General features: G+C 38.5%; 1 protein-coding gene across 5 annotated transcripts in view; it reads right to left on the bottom strand.

Annotated features, from left to right (window-relative positions):
* CLOCK (clock circadian regulator) overlaps positions 1-23,188 on the bottom strand; it is a 125,167-nt gene that overhangs the window by 54,511 nt on the left and 47,468 nt on the right. For 3 of the 5 annotated variants that reach the window (XM_030922284.1, XM_030922287.1, XM_030922299.1), the window contains 2 exons: positions 9,856-9,947; positions 2,455-2,544 (listed from right to left, as the gene is read on the bottom strand). In XM_030922284.1, the coding sequence (XP_030778144.1) occupies positions 2,455-2,501 (47 nt within the window). In that variant the 5' untranslated portion in view covers positions 2,502-2,544; positions 9,856-9,947. Of the gene's footprint in view, positions 1-2,454; positions 2,545-9,592; positions 9,679-9,855; positions 9,948-23,188 lie in introns of all 5 variants that reach the window. The other 2 variants (XM_030922289.1, XM_010362918.2) reach the window with 2 other exon arrangements.

Genomic DNA, 23,188 nt, shown 5'->3' with positions numbered 1-23,188 from the left:
TGTTTCAAACTTTTAGTAATCAGTAAAAACTTACAGAAAGTCGGTGTTTGCCATTATATAAAATTATTTTTGTTAACTGTAACAGCGTAATTTAAATTTCTTATTTACTTTATAAAACCACAAATTACTCATAAACATCAAAATCTAATGCATTAACTTATATTAACACATTTCATTCATTTACTAATTCATTTGGCAACTATGTATTAGCACTCACGTGCTCTGTTCTGAACATGTTTAGTAAACAACGAACAAGACATTTAGCTGCTTTCCTACACTTTTTCCTTTTTTTTTCTTTCTGGAGACAGTGTCTTACTCTGCTGCCCAGGCTAGAGTGCAGTTGCATGAACATGACTCACTGCAGCCTCAGCCTCCTGGGTTTAAGAAGTTCTCCTGCCTCAGCCTCCTGAGTAGCTGGGACCACAGGTACATGCCACCATGACCGGCTAGTTTTTAAAAATTTTTGTAGAGACAGGGTCTTGCTATGTTGACCAGGCTGGTCCTAAATTCCTGGGCTCAAATGACCTTCCCACCTCAGCCTCCCAAAGTGTGATTACAGGTGTGAGCTGCCATATCCATCCTTATTTTCCAGTAGATAGAAACAAGTATAAAAATGGGTGATGAGTTTTAATTTTTTTTAAAGGGGTGATGTTTTAGTTACTAGAGTCTGAGTGGTTAGTGGGGGACATGGTGAGCTAGGATCTAAGTGACAATAAGGGGCTGGCTATGGGAAGATGTAAGGAAAGACCATTCCTAAAAAATAAAATCAAGCGCACTGGTGGCTAACTCAACCCTAGGAGCAATATTAAAGTCTCTGCTGATTTATGAGGTTTTATATAAATTCACTATTCACTCCTTTAGCCACACCTTTCTATGGCCTATAAAGGCCTATGTGCTATAAAATGGGGTCACTATTGAGATCACCTGTAACACTTGTATCATGGTGGAGGTGTATGTATGAACTTTGGGAATTCCATGTATGCCCTGAAATTTATTAAAAATTTTTGTATGTACATGAATTTTCTGAGGACAGAGTTCCTAACTTTCATGACATTCAGAGATAAGGAACCCATATTAATAATCACTGCTTTATGTCTGAAAACACTAATGTCATCCCTAGATGTCATACTATCTAGAATGGGAAAAGCATAATGCCAAATTCATATTTTACCTGTCAAAGGCAGTGAAGAAATATCCTTTCCAAGGAAAAGACTATCATTAATTCCACCTGTAACTATGGCACAGTTCAAAGCTATGGCCATGGGGCAGGCAGGCCTCTTTAAGGAAGTTTCTGGCTCCTCAGACCTTAAGTTCTGGTGTAGTATATATCTTTACTATTTAGCTCATAGAAAGGGAGAAAAGTTGTCCCCAGATGTCAAAAGTCACTTCTGTGTACAAGTCTATGTGCAAAACTCTTCAAGAATCCCCAATGGATGGAGCACCCAGAACAGTGCAATAAAAGCATAACAACTTTAATGTCCAAACCAACACAAGTAAAAATTCCAGATATCTTACTAGCTATGTGACTTTAAACAATTATTTAACCTCTCTGACCTACAGTTTTCTTATCTGTAAAATCTTATGTAATTATTGAGGTTAAATAACATATAAAAAAGTATTCTGTACATTTGCTGTCAAAGAGTAAATGCTTTAAAAATGTTATTGGATTATATCAAATTTAAGATATTATTGACTATTAAGATCACCACTATTTTATGTGCCCTTAAGAAAGAAAAAAAGAGTGCTACCAATTAAATTATGATAAGAGATGCTAAAATGTAAAAAACAAAGACAACTTAAAGTCTTTTCTTTTCTACTTTTACTTTAAGTTCCGGGGTATATGTGCAGGTTTTTCACATGGGTAGACTGCGTGTCGCTGAGGTTTCGTGTACCAATGATATTACCACCTAAGTAGTGACCACAGTACCCAATAGTTTTTTTAACCCTCTCTGCCCCCTTCTACCCTCCTCCAAAAATTTCAAGTATTAAAATCAAAGGAATATGGAGAGTTACCCTTTTCCCAAGAGTAAGATGTAAAGATTACAATTTTAACTAATGAAATCCTAATTATAGTTACCTCTTATCAGTCACAAATGCTAAGATGCTTGAAGGGATGAAGTTAGATTAGAAGAAAAAGGACTCTAGACGGTTCCAAGGAAACATCTGCAACTGTCAGAATTTCCTTCAGAGCAGCTATGACCAAATCACTCAAAATTACAGGTCAGGACTCATTTAAAACACACAAGCCATATGTTTCTGACTTTGGCTCTAGAAAAATATTGATATACCTTACTTACTTTTTTACACTATATTTGTTTAATACAGAAACTGAATGCAACAGTAATTATGTTTAGGCATAAAACTGCTTCTATCAATTTCATATAGACCATCATTTTAACAGTGCATTTTAAAATAACTATATATAACTTAAAATAAGAGTCTTCAAAAACATACCTGTCAACAATCGAGCTCATTTTACTACAGCTTACGGTAAACAACATAACATACTACGTTTTCGTCTTGTAGTAGACATTTGTACTTCTCCTTATGTGAAGAGAAAAATAAATGGTCATTAGTTTTCTAAAAATCTTATTTCCACAAAGTTATCCTGAGAAATACTATATGTTATCACAGAGACTTCAAAACATTTTGTTTGTACTGAAGACTAGAACATTATTTTCAAGCAAATACCTATGGCTGAGGTACATTTGAGGCTTTTTCTCCCCTCCTAAAAAACAACTACAAGAAAAAAAGTAATTCAGGCTCGTATTAACTTTCTCTTTACTACCAATCAAAATAAAACAGACATTCTCAATATTCAGTATATATTTGACTATATAACTACAAATACTCTGTAACAACACCATCTATTCAGCAATAAACATTTTTTGAGGCCGGGCGCGGTGGCTCAAGCCTGTAATCCCAGCACTTTGGGAGGCCGAGACGGGTGGATCACGAGATCAGGAGATCGAGACCATCCTGGCTAACACCGTGAAACCCCGTCTCTACTAAAAAATACAAAAAACCAGCCGGGCGAGGTGGCAGGCGCCTGTAGTCCCAGCTACTCGGGAGGCTGAGGCAGGAGAATGGTGTAAACCCGGGAGGCGGAGCTTGCAGTGAGCTGAGATCCGGCCACTGCACTCCAGCCTGGGCGATAGAGCGAGACTCCATCTCAAAAAAAAAAAAAAAAAAAAAAAAAAACCATTTGTTGAAAGCCTATTTTCTGCTAAACAGTACAGCAGGCTTTGAGTACACAACAGTGAAAGACACAGTCCCTGTAGGAAAAACTGCAATTGAGCAGGAAGATAGATATCTAAGTAATTATAGTAAGAGGTATAATGAAGGTATATACTGTGTAATGCTACCACTGGGCAAGGAACAATTATGTGTACCCATGGCAATTAGAGGGGGGACACGAGGAAATATTCTTCATGACAGTAAGTCTGTCAGGAGTCAAGATTCTTTTTAATGCAAATATGGTACAGGGATGGGCAGCATCACCATCCTCTGAGAGCTTGTTTTCAAAGGCAAAATCTTGGGCCCTATCCCAGCCTTAACAACCAGAATCTACATTTTCACAAGGGCTCCATGTGATAATGTATGACCACTTAAGTTTGAGAAGCAACAAGCTGAAGGACAGAAACAGGTAATAGGTGAAAGAATTTTAAGCTACAGGAATGGCAATTTTAAAGGCACAGGCCTTAGTGAGACAAAAGAATATCGTATTTGAGAAATTAGGAGGTTTAGCATTTTCCTTATGAAAAACCTGGCATGTTACAATTTAAAGTTTTAATTATGAGACCATAAAGTGAGAATACAAGTGGTAAACTGGCAAAGGCAAGTCAAATACAGGACAGTCTTACTATAGTCTCATACCAAATTGAAGGAAGTAAAACTTACTGCTTTCAAGCTGGATCACAAGCCTAAAATTTGTCTCTCTATATTCTACAGGTTGAGTATCCCTAATCTGAAAACCTGAATAGCAAAATGCTCCAAAATCTGAAAGCTTTTGAGCATCAACAAAATGTTCAACATTCAAAGGAAATGCACATGGGAGCATTTCTAAACCAAAGAAGATTAAAGATATTACAAGAACATGAGATTCTAAACATTCGGTCACTGTTTTTAAATGCACCTTCATGAGAGGAAAGGAGAATAACCCTGGTAACACTGCTGCATTGCCTGTATGGTTACGGCTGCAGAAGAAGAACTGTGAGAGGCTGAGAATATTTTTTTTTCTTTTTGTTTTTGAGATGGGGTCTTACTCTGTTGCCCAGGCTGGAGTGCTGTGGCATGATCATAGCTCACTGCTGCCTTGAAATCCTGGGCTCAAGCAATCCTGCCACTTCAGCCTCCTGACTAGCTGGGATTACAGGTACTCGCTACCATACCCAGGACTAAGAGTTTTTAAAAGAAAATGAGTGGCAGAGTCAAAGATAGAAATAATAAAATAAAAAGAACTAACGCCAGAATGAAATGTTGTGATTTCAAGTGTCTGAGGTAGTATCAGCAGATGGAACACAGAACTACAGAATTTTAGAGGTAGAAGAGAATTTAAAGACCACCTAAGTACATCCCTCTGGTCCAACAGACATATTTATCTTCATGGTAAAAACTGAGGCTGATTCTATCACTAGAACAAGAATAGTATAAAAGTAACAGGGCAAATTTCAGTGAATTAAAAAAGAATTGTTAACAGTAAAAAGTTTAAAAGGCCAGATCTGAGCCTTTTAAGGCACCCAGTAAGCCATCATCAGTATGGCTTAATTATCAAAAGGTAGAAAATAAGACAAACTACCAAAAAAAGGGCGGACGGCGGGGGCGGGGGACTGGCAACGCCAAGAATTAAGGGTTATACTACAGGAAGAGCCTTGCCGACTGCGAAAAGGGTGAATCTAATACAGTTTAGAAGATACAGGCTGATGCTTCATTAGGCTGTTTAACTACTGTTGTTAACAATATTCTTCTAAAAATTATTTGTCTAGCTAATAGAATGTAAAATCTCTCTTTTTTTGAGACAGGGTCTCCCTCTGTGGTCCAGGCCGGAGTGCAGTGGCGCGATGTCAGCTCATTGCAACCTCCGCCTCCCAGGTTCAAGCGATTATCCTGCCTCAGCCTCCTCAGTAGCTGGGATTAGAGGCACACACCACCAAAAGCCAGCTAATTTTTGTATTTTTAGTAGAAATGAGGTTTCACCATATTGGTCAGGTTGGTCTCGAACTCCTGAACTCTGGTGATCTGCCCGCCTCAGCCTCCCAAAGTGCTGGGATTACAGGCTTGAGCCACCGTGACCGTTCAGATATATCTCTTAACAGTCGAGCACAAGATCTTCATCTTTTCAGTCAATTGACAGACACACTTTACTTACACGAAAGGGAAAGGAATAAGTAAAATAGGCTGGACATGTACCCTAAAATAAATGTTAGAAGATTTCCCTAAACTTTTTAAAATGGTGTCAAATTAACTTTAGCGACAAACTGGTAAGGTGGAACAGCCAAACTATTTTGTTTGCAGACTACTGCAGGTCCCATGCTTTCAATTCAGAAAGAGACTAGCTAGAGTCACACTCGTCCATGGTGTGCAGTCTAAGGATACAGATGCCATGCCACTTCCCTACACAAGCTGAAGTGGAATGTCAAACATATAATCTAATATAGAATAAATTTCATTATTTTTTAAGTTCGACATGATTAGACCACAATGATAGGCAATGTCTTTAAAAGGCTCGGTTGCAGTTACTGGAATCCAAAATTCACCAGTTACATTTAAAATAACGAAAATAATGTAACTGGATTGTTTGTAACACAAAGGATAAATGCTTGAGGGGATATCCCATTTTACATGATGTGATTATTACATACTGCATGTCTTTATCAAAAAATCTCATGTACCTTATAAATATATATACTAGGTACCCACATAAATTCAAATTAAAATTAAAAATTCCAAAAAACAAAGTTCCCCAATTATAAAGGATCAAGTTACAGCTAGGAATTGAATGCTCCTTTACTTAAGCAACTTGAGATTAGAGTTATCTGGTGATATGACTTCCCAGCTCAGCATGCATCACATTACTATTTTATTCATACACATGCACACTTCCCCAATTTCTCAGTATCGTAATTTTGGTTAGGTGGTTATATTTGGAGTTAACATCATTTTGACTCTGTAAATGCCAATTCAGAGCTGAGCCATAGAGTATACTATAATTACTTTTCCTTTGAGTTTTTCCTAGAGTTACCGTTTTGTTGTTTACCTAGTTTTGTTTATACTTACTACCAACTTAGCTACAAATTCTTCCCTGTCTAAATCTACTATTTCTTCAAACACATTACACATTCTACCAATTTCACCTTCTCACAGTGGTATCACTAGAAATCTCCCAACCTGTTTCTACTGGGACTGGAAACTATCTACTAACCTGAGGACCAGCTGCCTTCTTGTGACCATTATTCATCATCATCCTGGTGATTCCCTGGGTCTCTAGTTAGGTCATATTCCCTGTTACTTGTATCCTATGCCTTCACCTTTTTTAGTTTACTTCTTTATTTTTGTTGAGTAATTCCTCCAGTAACTGCCTAAGAAAGGGGACATGACAGGTAAATTTTTTTAAGACTTCAAAAGTCTAAAACTGTCATTAGTCTATCCTTAATCAATAGTTTAGTTGGATACTGAATACCTGGTTGAAAATCACTTTTCCCTCTGAATACTGAAGTCTTCACTATCTTCTAGCTTCCAGTGTGGTGTCAAGAAGTGCAAAGCCATTCTGATTACTGATAAAGGATTACATCCTTTATCAGTAAAATAATGCGACCTGCTATTTATTTCACTCTGGAAGTTCCCTTGTTTCCTAAAGTTGAACAGTGATGTGCCCTGTTTTGGCTTGTTTTTGTATCTGTACTGGTCACTCAACAGGCTTTTCCTAACTGGTAACTAATTCTGGAGAGTTTTCTTGAGTCGTTCTCTATTCTTTGTTTTTCCCCTCTATCTCCTCTCTCTCCTTCTGGAGCACTTATTTGAATATTGGAGATCCTGGACAGTTGTAATTTTCTTATTTTTTCTCTATCATAATTTTCCATCACTTTGGCTTTCTGCTCTACTTTCAATAGATCACTTTATTTTTCAACCCTTCCAATGAGTTTTTCATTTCTAATTTCATTTCTTACTGTTTCTCGTTCATATTTCATGGATATAGCATCCCTCTTAACTTTATCTAAGGTTTGTGTTTAATTTTCACCTGCCTAACTGCTCTCCATTTCCCCTAACTTGGTGTTAGGCCTTTTGGTTTGGCCTTTATCTTGCACATAAGAGGTTTTTCCTCAGATGTCTACTGATCTCTGAGCATGAACTCATATTTAAGGGTAAGCACTAAAAAAACTGAAGCTCTGTGTGATACAGCTTGCTGACTGTTAACTTTATTGTAGGGTTATCAGGTTGAAATATTGATTTGGGGAATTCTCAATGTCAGAATCTTTAGATCTTTTCTTTTAAGATGATTATAATTCAGAGAAAAGAATTATTCATCTTCTCAACTCTTGCCTGAAGAGTATAAAAACCTGGTACCCTGGGTTCTTAATCCTTCCATTTTTAACATGTTACCCCCATTCTCAGCCATGTTTGTGGCTCCTTTATTTTATTCTTACTAGGGAATAAATCTCCTGACTTCTGCTAAGATAGGAAAAAGGTGGCTGCCTTGGTTCCAAAGCTAAGAAAAGGACCCATGGAATATAATCACGTCTTAAATAGATTTGCACAAATTATCCTGTTTTAGTTCCACCATAACTCATATTTCCAGAAACAGTGTTTTCAATTCAAGAAAATTATAGAGGTTCTATAGTGTCAAGAAGTTTTGTTTCTCAGCTTTCCCACAGTGGGCTTAGGATCCTGGGATTTGCAAGAAAGTTACTATGCTCCCTCGCTCCCTCTTGCTTTTCAGTCCCAAATTTTGTTGCTATTGTTTCTTCTCCAATCTCTCTGTCCTGTGAAGTTAATGTTTTTTGTAAGACTCTTTTTACTTTAGCTTCAGTGAGGTCTCAAGAGAAAATAAAATTTAATTGTATTGTTTGCCACCTCTAACCAGCAGTTTCCCATATTCTTTCTTCATCACTCTTAATTAGGCTTTCATCTCTACCACTCCACTCAAATTGCTCACTCTTAGTATCCAAAATCTCCATATTGCCAAGTCTAATAATGGCTGTTTATTCTCTATTTGACCATTAAGTAATACGTGATGTAGATGACCACTTCTGCATTTATTAAGTACTTTCTTTTCTTGGTTCCAGTGACAGAATATTCTCCTGCTTTTCTACTCATCTTGCTGGCTGCTCCTTCTCCTCTAATTAATACTGGCATGTGCCAGGGCTGAATCCTTCTCAATCTGTATACACTTCCTAGATAAATCGCACTTCTACATACCAGTGACTCCCAAATCCACACCCCTAGAATACACTGTCAAATGCAGTCAGATATCCAACTGCTTTTTAGACATTTCTACAGATTTTAAAGGTGTCCAAAATGCCATATACTTACAACACTTAACGTTCTTCTGTAAATTTGCTTCTCTCCCAGGTTTTTATTTTATTTTGTTTTTATTATACTTTTAAGTTCTAGGGTACATGTGCACAACGTGGAGGTTTGTTACACAGGTATACATGTGCCATGTTGGTGTGCTGCACCCATTAACTCATCATTTACATTAGGTGTATCTCCTAATGCTATCCCTCCCCACTCCTCCAACCCCATGACAGGCCCTGCTGTGTGATGTTCCCTACCCTGTGTCCAAGCGTTCTCACTTTTCAATTCCCACCTATGAGTGAGAACACGCAGTGTTTGGTTTTCTGTCCTTGCAATAGTTTGTGAAGAATGATGGTTTCCAGCTTCATCCATGTTCCTACAAAGGACATGAAAGTATCCTTTTTTATGGCTGCATAGTATTCCATGGTGTATATGTGCCACATTTTCTTAATCTAGTCTGTCACTGATGGGCATTTGACTCCCAGGTTTTTTTCCCCAACCTGATCTCCATATACTCTCTCCATCATTTACTATATTCCAGTCACATTACGCTCTTTATGTTCCTCAAACATTTCACTATCTTTCTTATTCTCACTACCTATAAAGCTATTCTCTCAGATCTTCACACAGCTGGCTCCTTTTGCCATTCAGATCTCAACTAAAATTCCCCTTTTTCAATTAGGCTATCTCTGACTGCCTAATGAAAGCAGTCACCAGTCTCTACCACATTATCCTTTTTTTGTATGTGTAAGACAAGGTCTCACTCTGTCTCCCAGGCTGGATGCAGTGGTGCAACCACAGCTCACTGTAGCCTCAACCTCCCAGGCTCAAGCCCTCCTGCCTCAGCCTCCCAAGTAGCTGGGATCACAGGCATACACCATTATGCCCAGCTAATTTCTAAATTTTTGGTGGAGACGGGGTCTTACTATGTTGCCCAGGCTGGTATCAAACTTCTAGGCTCACGCAATCCTCCCACCTTAGCCTCCCAAACTGCTAAGATTACAGGCACAAGCCACTGTGCCCAACTTTACACTATCCATTTTAATTCTCTGCACAGTACAAACCACAAATTTCTCACTTGTGTATTACTTGTCTTCCTCTAGAAGGCAGTTTTCACGACAGCAGGGATAGCTTCTGTCTTGTTCATCACTGAATCCCCAGTATCTAAAGTAATTATCAGAACATAGCCGGTACTACATTTGGTGGTAAATTAACACACATAAAATTTTTTTTTTAATTAAACTTTCCTTAAATTAGTGTGTCAAAATAGTTCATGGATTTCTTTTATTTTTCTGGAAAAATATCATTTTATGATGCATTCTAAGATGCACCTTTCTTTACCTTTTGTACTCTTTGGATCTTTTAAACTGATTCTTCAGGAAACTCTAAGTTCAAGGTACTGTTCTATATGACCAACTGTAAGTCTCAGAATTCTGTTTAAACAAGAAAAAATGTTAGATTTATTCAACTTACATAGAAGTTTATCATTAAAAGGGTTTTAAAATGATTTTTAAACATAAAATTTAGAACTGTCACAAAAATGTATATAACTAATAAATTCTATAAATTATTTCCAAAAGAAAACAAAATTACTTAAAACATCATGAATAAACTAAAACAACCACTTAATTCTGGTATGGAAGTTAAAATGTAAAAGTATTAAAAAACTGTAACTATAAAAACATCAATGAGTATACAATATAAAAGGATAAAATTGTGACATCAATAACAAGGGGAGAGTGAGGGAGTTAAATTTTTATATGCAATTGAAGTTAGATTGTCATAAGCTTAGGATTGACTGTTTTAACTGTAAGGTGTTTTCATATATAAGCCCCACGGTAATCACATGTGAGGATTCACACAAGAAAATGCTAAGGGAGTCAAAGCACAACTACACTAAAAAAATAAAATAAATAAATAAATAAATAAATAATAAATAATAAATTAGAAAAGAAACATAGAGAAAAACAGGAGGAAAGGAAAAGAGGGACAATAGCACTACAAGAAAGACAGAAAGCAAGCCCTTTTCTATCAGTAACTACTGTAAACGTAAATGGATTAAACTCCTCAATTGAAATACACAGAGTGGCTGAACGGATTAAAAAAAAAAAGATCTAACTACATGTTGTCTGCAAGATTCACCTCAGATTTAAGAACAGAAGCTGAAAGTGAAAGAATGGAAAAATATATCCCATGCAAATGGCAGCCTAAAGAGTATGAGTGACCATACTTAGATAAAATACATGTTAAGTCAAATACAAGAGACAAGAGTCAATTCATTAGGAAGATATAGCAATTATAAATATATACATACCCAACATCAGAGGACCCAAATATATTAAGCAAACATCAATAGAACTGAAGGGAGAAATAGCAGATGCAATAGCAGCAGGAGATGTCAATATCCCACTTTCAATAATGGACAGATAATCCAAGAGAAATCAAGAAGGAAAGCATCGACTTAAACAGTGTATCAGTACAGTCATCCTTCATTATCTGAGATGGACCGGTTCCAGGAACCCCCACCAAATATTAGCATCAAAATCTGCAGATGTTTAAGTCCCTTATATAAAATGATGTAGTATTTGCATATAACCTATGTGCCTCCTCCCCTATACTTTAAATAATCTCTAGATTACTTATAATGCATAATACAATGTAAATACGATGTAAATAGGTGCTATACTATATATATTTTTTAATTTTTATTATTTGTAAATGGTTTTATTCTCTAAATATTTTTATCCACAGTTGGTTGAATCCACAGATGTGGAACCTTCAGATACAGAAGGCCAACTGTACAGACCAAATGGACCTAACAGACATACACAAAACATTCCACACAATAACAGCAGAATACACAGTATTCTCAAGTACACAGAGAACGTTCTCTAGGACAGATCACCTAACAAGTCACAGAACAAGTTTTAACAAATTTAAGGTTGAATTATACTAAGTATCTTCTCTGATCACAGTGAAATGAAAACAGAAATCAGTATCAGAAGGAAAACGAGAAAATTCATAAGCAGATGAAATTTAAACACACTGTTGAATAACCAAAGAGTCAAGGAAGACATCAAAAGAGAAATCAGAAAACATCTTGAGACAAACGAAAACACAACATACCAAAATGTATGGGATGCAGCAAAAGTGTTCTGACAGGGAATCTTATTTTAGTCAATGTCTGCATTAAAAATGAAGAAAGATTCCTGGTGTGCTAAAAAAATAAAAATAAAAATAAAAATAAAAAAAATATCTCAAACAACCTAACTTTACACCTCAAAGAACTAGAAAAAGAACAAAGCCCACAGAGAGCAGAAGGAAGGAAATATGATTAGAGTAGAAATAAAACAGTGAATAGGAAAAACAACAACAAAACAAAACAAAAACCTAAGAGTTGTTTCTTTGAAAAGACTAACAAAATTGACAAACCTTTAGCTACACTAGGAATAAGAGAAGACTCAAAATCAGAAATAAGGGGAGAAATTACAACTGACATCACAGAAATAAAAAGGCATTTTTTTTTTAGACAACTCAATAAATATACACCAACAAATTGGATAACCTAGAAAAAATGGATAAATTCCCAGAAATATGCCATCTACCACCAAGGCTGAATCATGAATAGAAATCTGAACAGAGTTCATAGCAGCTTTATTCGTAACGGTCTAAAACTAGAAACAATCCAGATTTCATTGACAGTACAATGGATAAACAAAATGTGGTATTCACATAATGGAATGCTATATAACAAAGAGAAGACTACATGCAACAGCACAGATGACTTTACAAGAGAGTACATAGTTTTTTTAAGAATAGACAAATTAATCGATAATAAAAGTCAGAATGATAAAATAAAAAAAGAAAATCTGGGCAGACATGTATAACTTGTAATTATATTGAATCAAAAACTTTCCAACAAAGAAAAGCCCAGGACCATATACACGACTTCACTGAAGAATTCTACCAAACAGTGAAAGAATGAATACCAATCCCCCTCAAATGCTTCCAACAAACTGAAAAGGGAACACTTTCAAACTCTTTATGAAGCCAGCATTATGCTGATATCAAAGCCAAAGACACCATAAGAAAAAAACTACAGACAATATTTCTGATTAATATTGATGAAAAATTCTTAACAACATACTAGCAATCCAAACGCAACAGTAAATTAAAAGGATTATTCAACATGACCAAGTGGTATTTATCTCTGGGATCTGAGCAAGGTTCAACATATATTAATAAAACCAATCCATGTGCTACATACCACATTAACAAAATAAAGGATAAAAATCATATTAGGGATCTCAATTGATGCAGAAAAAGCATTTAGCAAACTCCAATGCCCATTCATGCTTTTAAAAAAAACACCATTCAACAAACTAGGAATAGAAGGAATTTATAAACCAGGAAAAGGAGGAATTTCTCTTTCTTAAAAAACAAATTGGTTTGAAAATTATGCCCTTGACCCAGTAATTTCACTTTGAGAAACAAGAAAATAATCAAAGATGCCTCTAAACTTTTATATTCATTGAGTTATTATTAAAAATAATAAAGCTAGGCCAGTTACAGTGGCTCACGCCTATAATCCTAGCACTTTGGGAGGCCGAGGCGGGTAGATCACTTGAGGTCAGGGTGGACCAGCCTGGCTAATATGGTGAAACCCCATCTCTACTACAAATACAAAAATTAGCTGGGCATGGTGGCACACACCTGTAATCCCAGTTACTCGGGAGGGTGAGGCAGGAGAATCGCTTGAACCCAAGCCGAGGTTGCAGTGAGCTCAGATAGCGCCACTGCACTCTGGCCTGGGTGACAGAGCGAGATTCTGTCTCCAAAAAAATAAAAAATGAAATAAAAATAGTAAAGTTAGGACAAATTTAAATGTCCAACTGCATTAACAGTGGCATGAAAAGATATCAGACATAAACCTGAATATACCAAAAGTATCAACTGTGATTGCTCCTAGGTAGTTTATGGATGGTGTTTTTTTGTTCCTTCTTTAGTACTTTCTAAAATTTCTCAAATGAACATGCATTACTTTTATAATCAGAAAACTTAAGTGCTGCATTTTTTTTCTTTTTCTTTTAACTGTCCAATACTAGAGGCCTAGTTATACATCAGGAGGCTAATAAGATAAAACACAACCTGTTATCTATTCCAGAGAACAAAAACTTAAGTAACAGAGACTATTTTTCTATGTTCTAGTCATTTAAAGAAAAAAAAGTTTCATCTAGTTAATAATTTTAAAATTATTAATTAAAAATGGCTAACTCAGGAATTTCAATTTTAAAAATTAAAACTATAGTTTTTCCCTAACCTAATAACCTACTGACCCACTGACCTATTTTGGAATTTAGGTTTGTTAATTCTGATACCACAGGTATTTCGGGAACTGACGGATCTATTAACGTTAATTAAAAGTAGTGCTGAAATTTAATTGACTGGTATAATACAAAACCCAAGCAACAAACCTTAACTACGTTTATTACCATTTATGAAAAATTCTCACTTGCTTCTGCAGATAACTGATTTTGTATTATAAATGAAATGATAATTATTTCTAAGAGAAGAACTATTTTAACTTGCAAAGAAAGGCCCAAATATTTAATACTTTTTAGATTCGTTGTTTAATGTACGAGGAAAAAATGAAATTAAACAGTAGTTCTCAATTTATTCAATACTGAAAGTATTAGCCAACTCTACAACCAATATAAGGTACTGGCAAAATAAAACACATATTTGGTTTTACAGCTATCTCTACGATCAATTTAAATTTGAAAACTGACCTGTAAGAATAACAATCACATCCCAAACCATTCTGGGGGGGTGGGTGGTTAAATTTACTTTTTTAAAAAATATTTTTAATTTTATTATTATACTTTAAGTTCTAGGGTACATACGCACAACGTGCAGGTTTGTTACTTATGTTTACATGTGCCATGTTGATGTGCTGCACCCGTTAACTTGTCATTTACATTAGGTATATCTTCTAATACTATCGCTATCCCTCCCCGCTCCCCCCACCCCACGACAGGCCCCGGTGTGTGATGTTCCCCACCCTGTGTCCAAGTGTTCTCATTGTCCAAACCAGTTTTATGAGCCAAACCTCTTAGAGCCAGAGAGGATTCTGGCTCAAGACAAACATCAACTGATACTATAACTCTAGCCTGCTGAATGTCAAGATGTGAGATATTCACTAAACCTCATTAAATAAACAAAAACGAATAAATTAATACAGTTCTCTTAGTAGGACAATACTATTCCAATGACTCAACTAATATATATATATATTATATATTACAAAAACATATATATATATTTTTGAGACGAAGTCTTGCTCTGTCACCTAGGCTGGAGTGCAGTGGTGCAATCTCGGGTCGCTGTAAGCTCCGCCTCCCCGGTTCACGCCATTCTCCTGCCTCAGTCTGCCAAGTAGCTGGGACTACAGGTGCCCACCACCATGTCCAGCTAATTTGTTCTATTTTTAGTAAAGACGGGGTTTCACCCTGTTAGCCAGGATGGACTCAATCTCCTGACCTCGTGATCTGCCCGCACCCAGCCCCTAATATATATTTTTCAAGTAATGTCTGAGCTTTGTATTCATGTAATAGACTGATCTTGCCCAGAGAGTACAGGAGCACCTTATCCCCTTTTCAGAGATAAGACTGAGGCCTACATCTGTCCTCAGCCTCAAGTAAGCCCCACATAAAACCTGAAGGTGGAGGGAGAGCGCAAGCCTCAGAATGAATTTCACATGTAATCAGGTACCATAAACCTGAAGCTATACCACTCTACACCTGGCCTTCATCCTAACACCAGCAGGAAGAAAGAGGGAGCCCTGTGGTAGGCAGAATAACAGCCTCTGAGGAATGTCCATTCCCTCCTCCCTGGACCCTATGAAGATGTTACCTCACGTGGCAAAAAAGGACCCTGCAGATGTGATTAAGGGTAAGGATCTTGAGATGTGGAGATTATCCTGCATTATCCAAGTGGGGTCCAAAATAATCATGTGAGTTCTTAAGAGCGAAGGACCTTTCCTAGCTGTGGTTTGATATACCAGAAAGAAGGGTCAAAAAGATGCCAAGTTAAAGGCATAAGAATGATACAATGGACTATAGGGACTCGGGGGGAAGGGTGGGAGGGGGGACGAGGGATAAAAGACCATACATTGGGAACAGTGCTCAAGTGATGGGTGCACCAAAATCTCAGAAATCACCACTAAGGAACTTACCCATGTAACCAAACACACCCTATTCCCCCAAAACCTACTGAAATAATAATTCTTTTAAAAAGATGAGACAGAAGACCGGTGATTTCTGCATTTTCAACTGAGGTACTGGGGTCATCTCACTAGGGAGTGCCGGACAATCGGTGCTGGTCAGCTGCTGCAGCCTGACCAGCGAGAGCTGAAGCAGGGCGCCGCATCGCCTCACCTGGAAGTGCAAGGGGGAAGGGAATCCGTTTTCCTAGCCAGGGGAACTGAGACACACAACACCTGGAAAATCGGGTAACTCCCACCCCAATACGGCGCTAAGAGCAAAGAGGCACACCAGAAGAATATATCCCACACCTGGCCGGGAGGGTCCCACGCCCACGGAGCCTCCCTCACTGCTAACACAGCAGTCTGCCGCGATGTATCCGCAAGGGAGCAGCAAGGCTGGGGGAGGGGCGCCCGCCATTGCTGAGGCTTAAGTAGGTAAACAAAGCCGCTGGGAAGCTCGAATTGGGTGGAGCTCACAGCAGCTCAAGGAAGCCTGCCTGTCTCTGTAGACTCCACCTCTGGGGACAGCACACAGCTGAAGACCAACAGGGGAAACAGCGGGGGCCGGTGCAGACGCCAACGACTCTGTCTGACAGCTTTGGGGAGAGCTGTGGATCTCCCAACTCGGAGGTTGAGATCGGAGAACGGACAGACTGCCTGCTCAGGTGGGTCCCTGACCCCTGAGTAGCCTAGCTGGGAGAAATCCCCCACTAGGGGCAGTCTGACACCCCACACCTCACAGGGTGGAGTACACCCCTGAGAGGAAACTTCCAAAGGAAGAATCAGACAGGTACACTCGCTGTTCAGCAATATCCTATCTTCAGCAACCTCTGCTGCTGATACCCAGGCAAACAGGGTCTGGAGTGGACCTCAAGCAATCTCCAACAGACCAACAGACAGTCTTTCTGACTGTCAGAAGGAAAACTATCAAACAGGAAGGACACCTATACCAAAACCCCATCAGTACGTCACCATCATCGAAGACCAGAGACAGATAAAACCACAAAGATGGGGAAGAAGCAGGGCAGAAAAGCTGGAAATTCAAAAAATAAGAGCGCATCTCCCCCTGCAAAGGAGCGCAGCCCATCGCCAGCAACGGATCAAAGCTGGTCAGAGAATGACTTGGACGAGAGGAGAGAAGAAGGCTTCAGTCCATCAAACTTCTCAGAGCTAAAGGAGGAATTACGTACCCAGCGCAAAGAAACTAAAAATCTTGAAAACAGAGTGGAATAATTGACAGCTAGACTAATTAATGCAGAGAAGATCATAAACGAAATGACAGAGATGAAAACCATGACACGAGAAATACGTGAGAAATGCACAAGCTTCAGTAACCGACTCGATCAACTGGAAGAAAGAGTATCAGCGATTGAAGATCAAATGAATGAAATGAAGCGAGAAGAGAAACCAAAAGAAAAAAGAAGAAAAAGAAATGAACAAAGCCTGCAAGAAGTATGGGATTACGTAAAAAGACCAAATCTACGTCTGATTGGGGTGCCTGAAAGTGAGGGGGAAAATGGAACCAAGTTGGAAAACACTCTTCAGGATATCATCCAGGAGAACTTCCCCAACCTAGTAGGGCAGGCCAACATTCAAATTCAGGAAATACAGAGAACGCCACAAAGATACTCCTCCAGAAGAGCAACTCCAAGACACATAATTGCCAGATTCACCAAAGTTGAAATGAAGGAAAAAATCTTAAGGGCAGCCAGAGAGAAAGGTCGGGTTACCCACAAAGGGAAGCCCATCAGACTAACAGCAGATCTCTCGGCAGAAACTCTACAAGCCAGAAGAGAGTGGGGGCCAATATTCAACGTTCTTAAAGAAAAGAATTTTAAACCCAGAATTTCATATCCAGCCAAACTAAGTTTCATAAGTGAAGGAGAAATAAAATCCTTTACAGATAAGCAAATGCTTAGAGATTTTGTCACCACCAGGCCTGCCTTACAAGAGACCCTGAAGGAAGCCCTAAACATGGAAAGGAACAACCGGTACCAGCCATTGCAAAAACATGCCAAAATGTAAAGACCATCGAGGCTAGGAAGAAACTGCATCAACTAACGAGCAAAATAACCAGTTAATATCATAATGGCAGGATCAAGTTCACACATAACAATATTAACCTTAAATGTTAATGGACTAAATGCTCCAATTAAAAGACACAGACTGGCAAACTGGATAAAGAGGCAAGACCCATCAGTCTGCTGTATTCAGGAGACCCATCTCACATGCAGAGACATACATAGGCTCAAAATAAAGGGATGGAGGAAGATCTACCAAGCAAATGGAGAACAAAAAAAAGCAGGGGTTGCAATCCTTGTCTCTGATAAAACAGACTTTAAACCATCAAAGATCAAAAGAGACAAAGAAGGCCATTACATAATGGTAAAGGGATCAATTCAACAGGAAGAGCTAACTATCCTAAATATATATGCACCCAATACAGGAGCACCCAGATTCATAAAGCAAGTCCTTAGAGACTTACAAAGAGACTTAGACTCCCATACAATAATAATGGGAGACTTCAACACTCCACTGTCAACATTAGACAGATCAACGAGACAGAAAGTTAACAAGGATATCCAGGAATTGAACTCATCTCTGCACCAAGCGGACCTAATAGACATCTATAGAACTCTCCACCCCAAATCAACAGAATATACATTCTTCTCAGCACATCGCACTTTTTCCAAAATTGACCACATAATTGGAAGTAAAGCACTCCTCAGCAAATGTAAAAGAACAGAAATTATAACAAACTGTCTCTCAGACCACAGTGCAATCAAACTAGAACTCAGGACTAAGAAACTCAATCAAAACCGCTCAACTACATGGAAACTGAACAACCTGCTCCTGAATGACTACTGGGTACATAACGAAATGAAAGCAGAAATAAAGATGTTCTTTGAAACCAATGAGAACAAAGATACAACATACCAGAATCTCTGGGACACATTTAAAGCAGTGTGTAGAGGGAAATTTATAGCACTAAATGCCCACAAGAGAAAGCAAGAAAGATCTAAAATTGACACTCTAACATCACAATTAAAAGAACTAGAGAGGCAAGAGCAAACACATTCAAAAGCTAGCAGAAGGCAAGAAATAACTAAGATCAGAGCAGAACTGAAGGAGATAGAGACACAAAAAACCCTCCAAAAAATCAATGAATCCAGGAGTTGGTTTTTTGAAAAGATCAACAAAATTGACAGACCGCTAGCAAGGCTAATAAAGAAGAAAAGAGAGAGGAATCAAATAGATGCAATAAAAAATGATAAAGGGGATATCACCACTGACCCCACAGAAATACAAACTACCATCAGAGAATACTATAAACGCCTCTACGCAAATCAACTAGAAAATCTAGAAGAAATGGATAATTTCCTGGACACTTACACTCTCCCAAGGCTAAACCAGGAAGAAGTTGAATCCCTGAATAGACCAATAGCAGGCTCTGAAATTGAGGCAACAATTAATAGTCTACCCACCAAAAAAAGTCCAGGACCAGATGGATTCACAGCTGAATTCTACCAGAGGTACAAGGAGGAGCTGGTACCATTCCTTCTGAAACTATTCCAATCCATAGAAAAAGAGGGAATCCTCCCTAACTCATTTTATGAGGCCAACATCATCCTGATACCAAAGCCTGGCAGAGACACAACAAAAAAAGACAATTTTAGACCAATATCCCTGATGAACATCGATGCAAAAATTCTCAATAAAATACTGGTAAACCGGATTCAGCAGCACATCAAAAAGCTTATCCACCATGATCAAGTGGGCTTCATCCCTGGGATGCAAGGCTGGTTCAACATTCGCAAATCAATAAACGTAATCCAGCATATAAACAGAACCAAAGACAAGAACCACATGATTGTCTCAATAGATGCAGAAAAGGCTTTTGACAAAATTCAACAGCCCTTCATGCTAAAAACGCTCAATAAATTCCGTATTGATGGAACGTACCTCAAAATAATAAGAGCTATTTATGACAAACCCACAGCTAATACCATACTGAATGGGCAAAAACTGGAAAAATTCCCTTTGAAAACTGGCACAAGACAGGGATGCCCTCTCTCACCACTCCTATTCAACATAGTGTTGGAAGTTCTGGCTAGGGCAATCAGGCAAGAGAAAGAAATCAAGGGTATCCAGTTAGGAAAAGAAGAAGTCAAATTGTCCCTGTTTGCAGATGACATGATTGTATATTTAGAAAACCCCATCGTCTCAGCCCAAAAGCTCCTTAAGCTGATAAGCAACTTCAGCAAAGTCTTAGGATACAAAATTAATGTGCAAAAATCACAAGCATTCTTATACACCAGTAACAGACAAGCAGAGAGCCAAATCAGGAATGAACTTCCATTCACAATTGCTTCAAAGAGAATAAAATACCTAGGAATCCAGCTTACAAGGGATGTGAAGGACCTCTTCAAGGAGAACTACAAACCACTGCTCAGTGAAATAAAAGAGGACACAAACAAATGGAAGAACATACCATGCTCATGGATAGGAAGAATCAATATCGTGAAAATGGCCATACTCCCCAAGGTTATTTATAGATTCAATGCCATCCCCATCAAGCTACCAATGAGTTTCTTCACAGAATTGGAAAAAACTGCTTTAAAGTTCATATGGAACCAAAAAAGAGCCCGCATTGCCAAGACAATCCTAAGTCAAAAGGACAAAGCTGGAGGCGTCACGCTACCTGACTTCAAACTATACTACAAGGCTACAGTAACCAAAACAGCATGGTACTGGTACCAAAACAGAGATATAGACCAATGGAACAGAACAGAGTCCTCAGAAATAATACCGCACATCTACAGCCATCTGATCTTTGACAAACCTGAGAGAAACAAGAAATGGGGAAAGGATTCCCTATTTAATAAATGGTGCTGGGAAAACTGGCTAGCCATAAGTAGAAAGCTGAAACTGGATCCTTTCCTTACCCCTTATACGAAGATTAATTCAAGATGGATTAGAGACTTAAATGTTAGACCTAATACCATAAAAACCCTAGAAGAAAATCTAGGTAGTACCATTCAGGACATAGGCATGGGCAAGGACTTCATGTCTAAAACACCAAAAGCAACGGCAGCAAAAGCCAAAATTGACAAATGGGATCTAATTAAACTAAAGAGCTTTTGCACAGCAAAAGAAACTACCATCAGAGTGAACAGGCAACCTACAGAATGGGAGAAAATTTTTGCAACCTACTCATCTGACAAAGGGCTAATATCCAGAATCTACAAAGAACTCAAACAAATATACGAGAAAAAAACAAACAACCCCATCAAAAAGTGGGCAAAGGATATGAACAGACATTTCTCAAAAGAAGATATTCATACAGCCAACAGACACATGAAAAAATGCTCATCATCACTCGCCATCAGAGAAATGCAAATCAAAATCACAATGAGATACCATCTCACACCAGTTAGAATGGCAATCATTAAGAAGTCAGGAAACAACAGGTGTTGGAGAGGATGTGGAGAAATAGGAACACTTGTACACTGTTGGTGGGATTGTAAACTAGTTCAACCATTATGGAAAACAGTATGGCAATTCCTCAAGGATCTAGAACTAAATGTACCATATGACCCAGCTATCCCACTACTGGGTATATACCCAAAGGATTATAAATTATTCTACTACAAAGACACATGCACACGTATGTTTACTGCGGCACTATTCACAATAGCAAAGACTTGGAATCAACCCAAATGTCCATCATGTGACAGACTGGATTAAGAAAATGTGGCACATATACACCATGGAATATTATGCAGCCATAAAAAAGGATGAGTTTGCGTCCTTTGTAGGGACATGGATGCAGCTGGAAACCATCATTCTTAGCAAACTATCACAAGAAGAGAAAACCAAACACCGCATGTTCTCACTCATAGGTGGGAACTGAACAATGAGATCACTTGGACTTGGGAAGGGGAACATCACGCACTGGGGCCTATTATGGGGAGGGGGGAGGAGGGAGGGATTGCATTGGGGAGTTATACATGATATAAATGATGAATTGATGGGTGCTGACGAGTTGATGGGTGCAGCACACCAACATGGCATAAGTTTACATATGTAACAAACCTGCACGTTATGCACATGTACCCTAGAACTTAAAGTATAAAAAAAAAAAAAAAAAAAAAAAGATGAAAAGTTGCTGCCTTTGAAAGTGAAAGAAGGTGGCCACAAGCCAAGGAATTCAGGTAGCCTCTACAAGCTGGAAAACACAAGGAAACAAATTTTCTCCTGAAGCCTCCAGAGAGAAAGGCAGCCCTGCTGACACCTTGAGTTCAGGCCAGTGAGATTTGTGTTGGCTTTCTGAGCTGTAGAACCATAAAACAATAAATTTGCATTGTTTTAAGCCATTAAGTTTGTGGTAATTTATGGTAGCCACAGAAATCTACACAGAATCTGGTTTCTCTCAATAAACCTGGCTCTCACCAACACCTCCCTTTCAATATTTACAGCAACCTGAATAGGAGATCATCAAAGCAAATCCCATTAACATCAGTCACCAAGAAATGCCCAAGACTCCCAAGACTCGCCATCTCTATATACTTTCATCCCTGTATACTCTGTATGTCTCTACACTGACCCCTTTTCTCTTCCACCCCCAATTCCCAAAATCTTTTTGCTGTGTCTTCTAGAACTCATGGTATATATCGTCGTTAAAATATCCTATTTCCTCAGTATTGTTGTACACTCTTCACTTTTCTTGTACCAACTGTAACCTCTCTCCCCTCTAGGAGTTCTGCTCTAGCTCCAGCCCTTTCAAACAATGGCTTCTCTCCTATGTGAGAGAAAATATGTTTTTTCTCCCATATCTCAGATGACCAAGCCCTGGTGGCAGGGTGAACTTCCTTGTAACTCATTGTCATTTGTCATTCACAAACCGCGGGATAAGCCCCTTCACTCCACGAAGGGTACTACCATCTCCAATACCTCTTTTGAATTTCAGTGTACACAAAATGATCCCCCCAAACTGGCCAGTCGGTTCCTTGATCTCTTCTGTAACAATTTTTTGTTCCACCCCACCTCCTACTCATTCTGCTAGTGTTACCCCAGAATTCTAATAACCAAAAGATTAACCATTACTAATAACCAAAAGACCCTCCGTATCCTCAATTTTAAGCACCTAACCCCTCTCTCTCACAAACTGGGATAGCATGTGATCCACTTGATGCAAAAAACACAAGCAAAAAAAAAAAAAAACCAACTGCTGGGCGCAGTGGCTCACACCCGTAATCCCAGCACTTTGGGAGGTCGAGGCGGGTGGATCACCTGAGGTCAGGATTTCAAGACCAGCCCGGCCAACATGGTGAAACCCCGTCTCTACTAAAAATACAAAAATTAGCTGGGAGTGGTAGCAGGCGCCTGTAATCCCAGCTACTTGGGAGG

Source organism: Rhinopithecus roxellana, chromosome 2, assembly GCF_007565055.1.
Source record: "Rhinopithecus roxellana isolate Shanxi Qingling chromosome 2, ASM756505v1, whole genome shotgun sequence".
Lineage (NCBI taxonomy): Eukaryota > Metazoa > Chordata > Mammalia > Primates > Cercopithecidae > Rhinopithecus > Rhinopithecus roxellana.
This window is presented reverse-complemented; position numbering and strand designations above follow the sequence as displayed.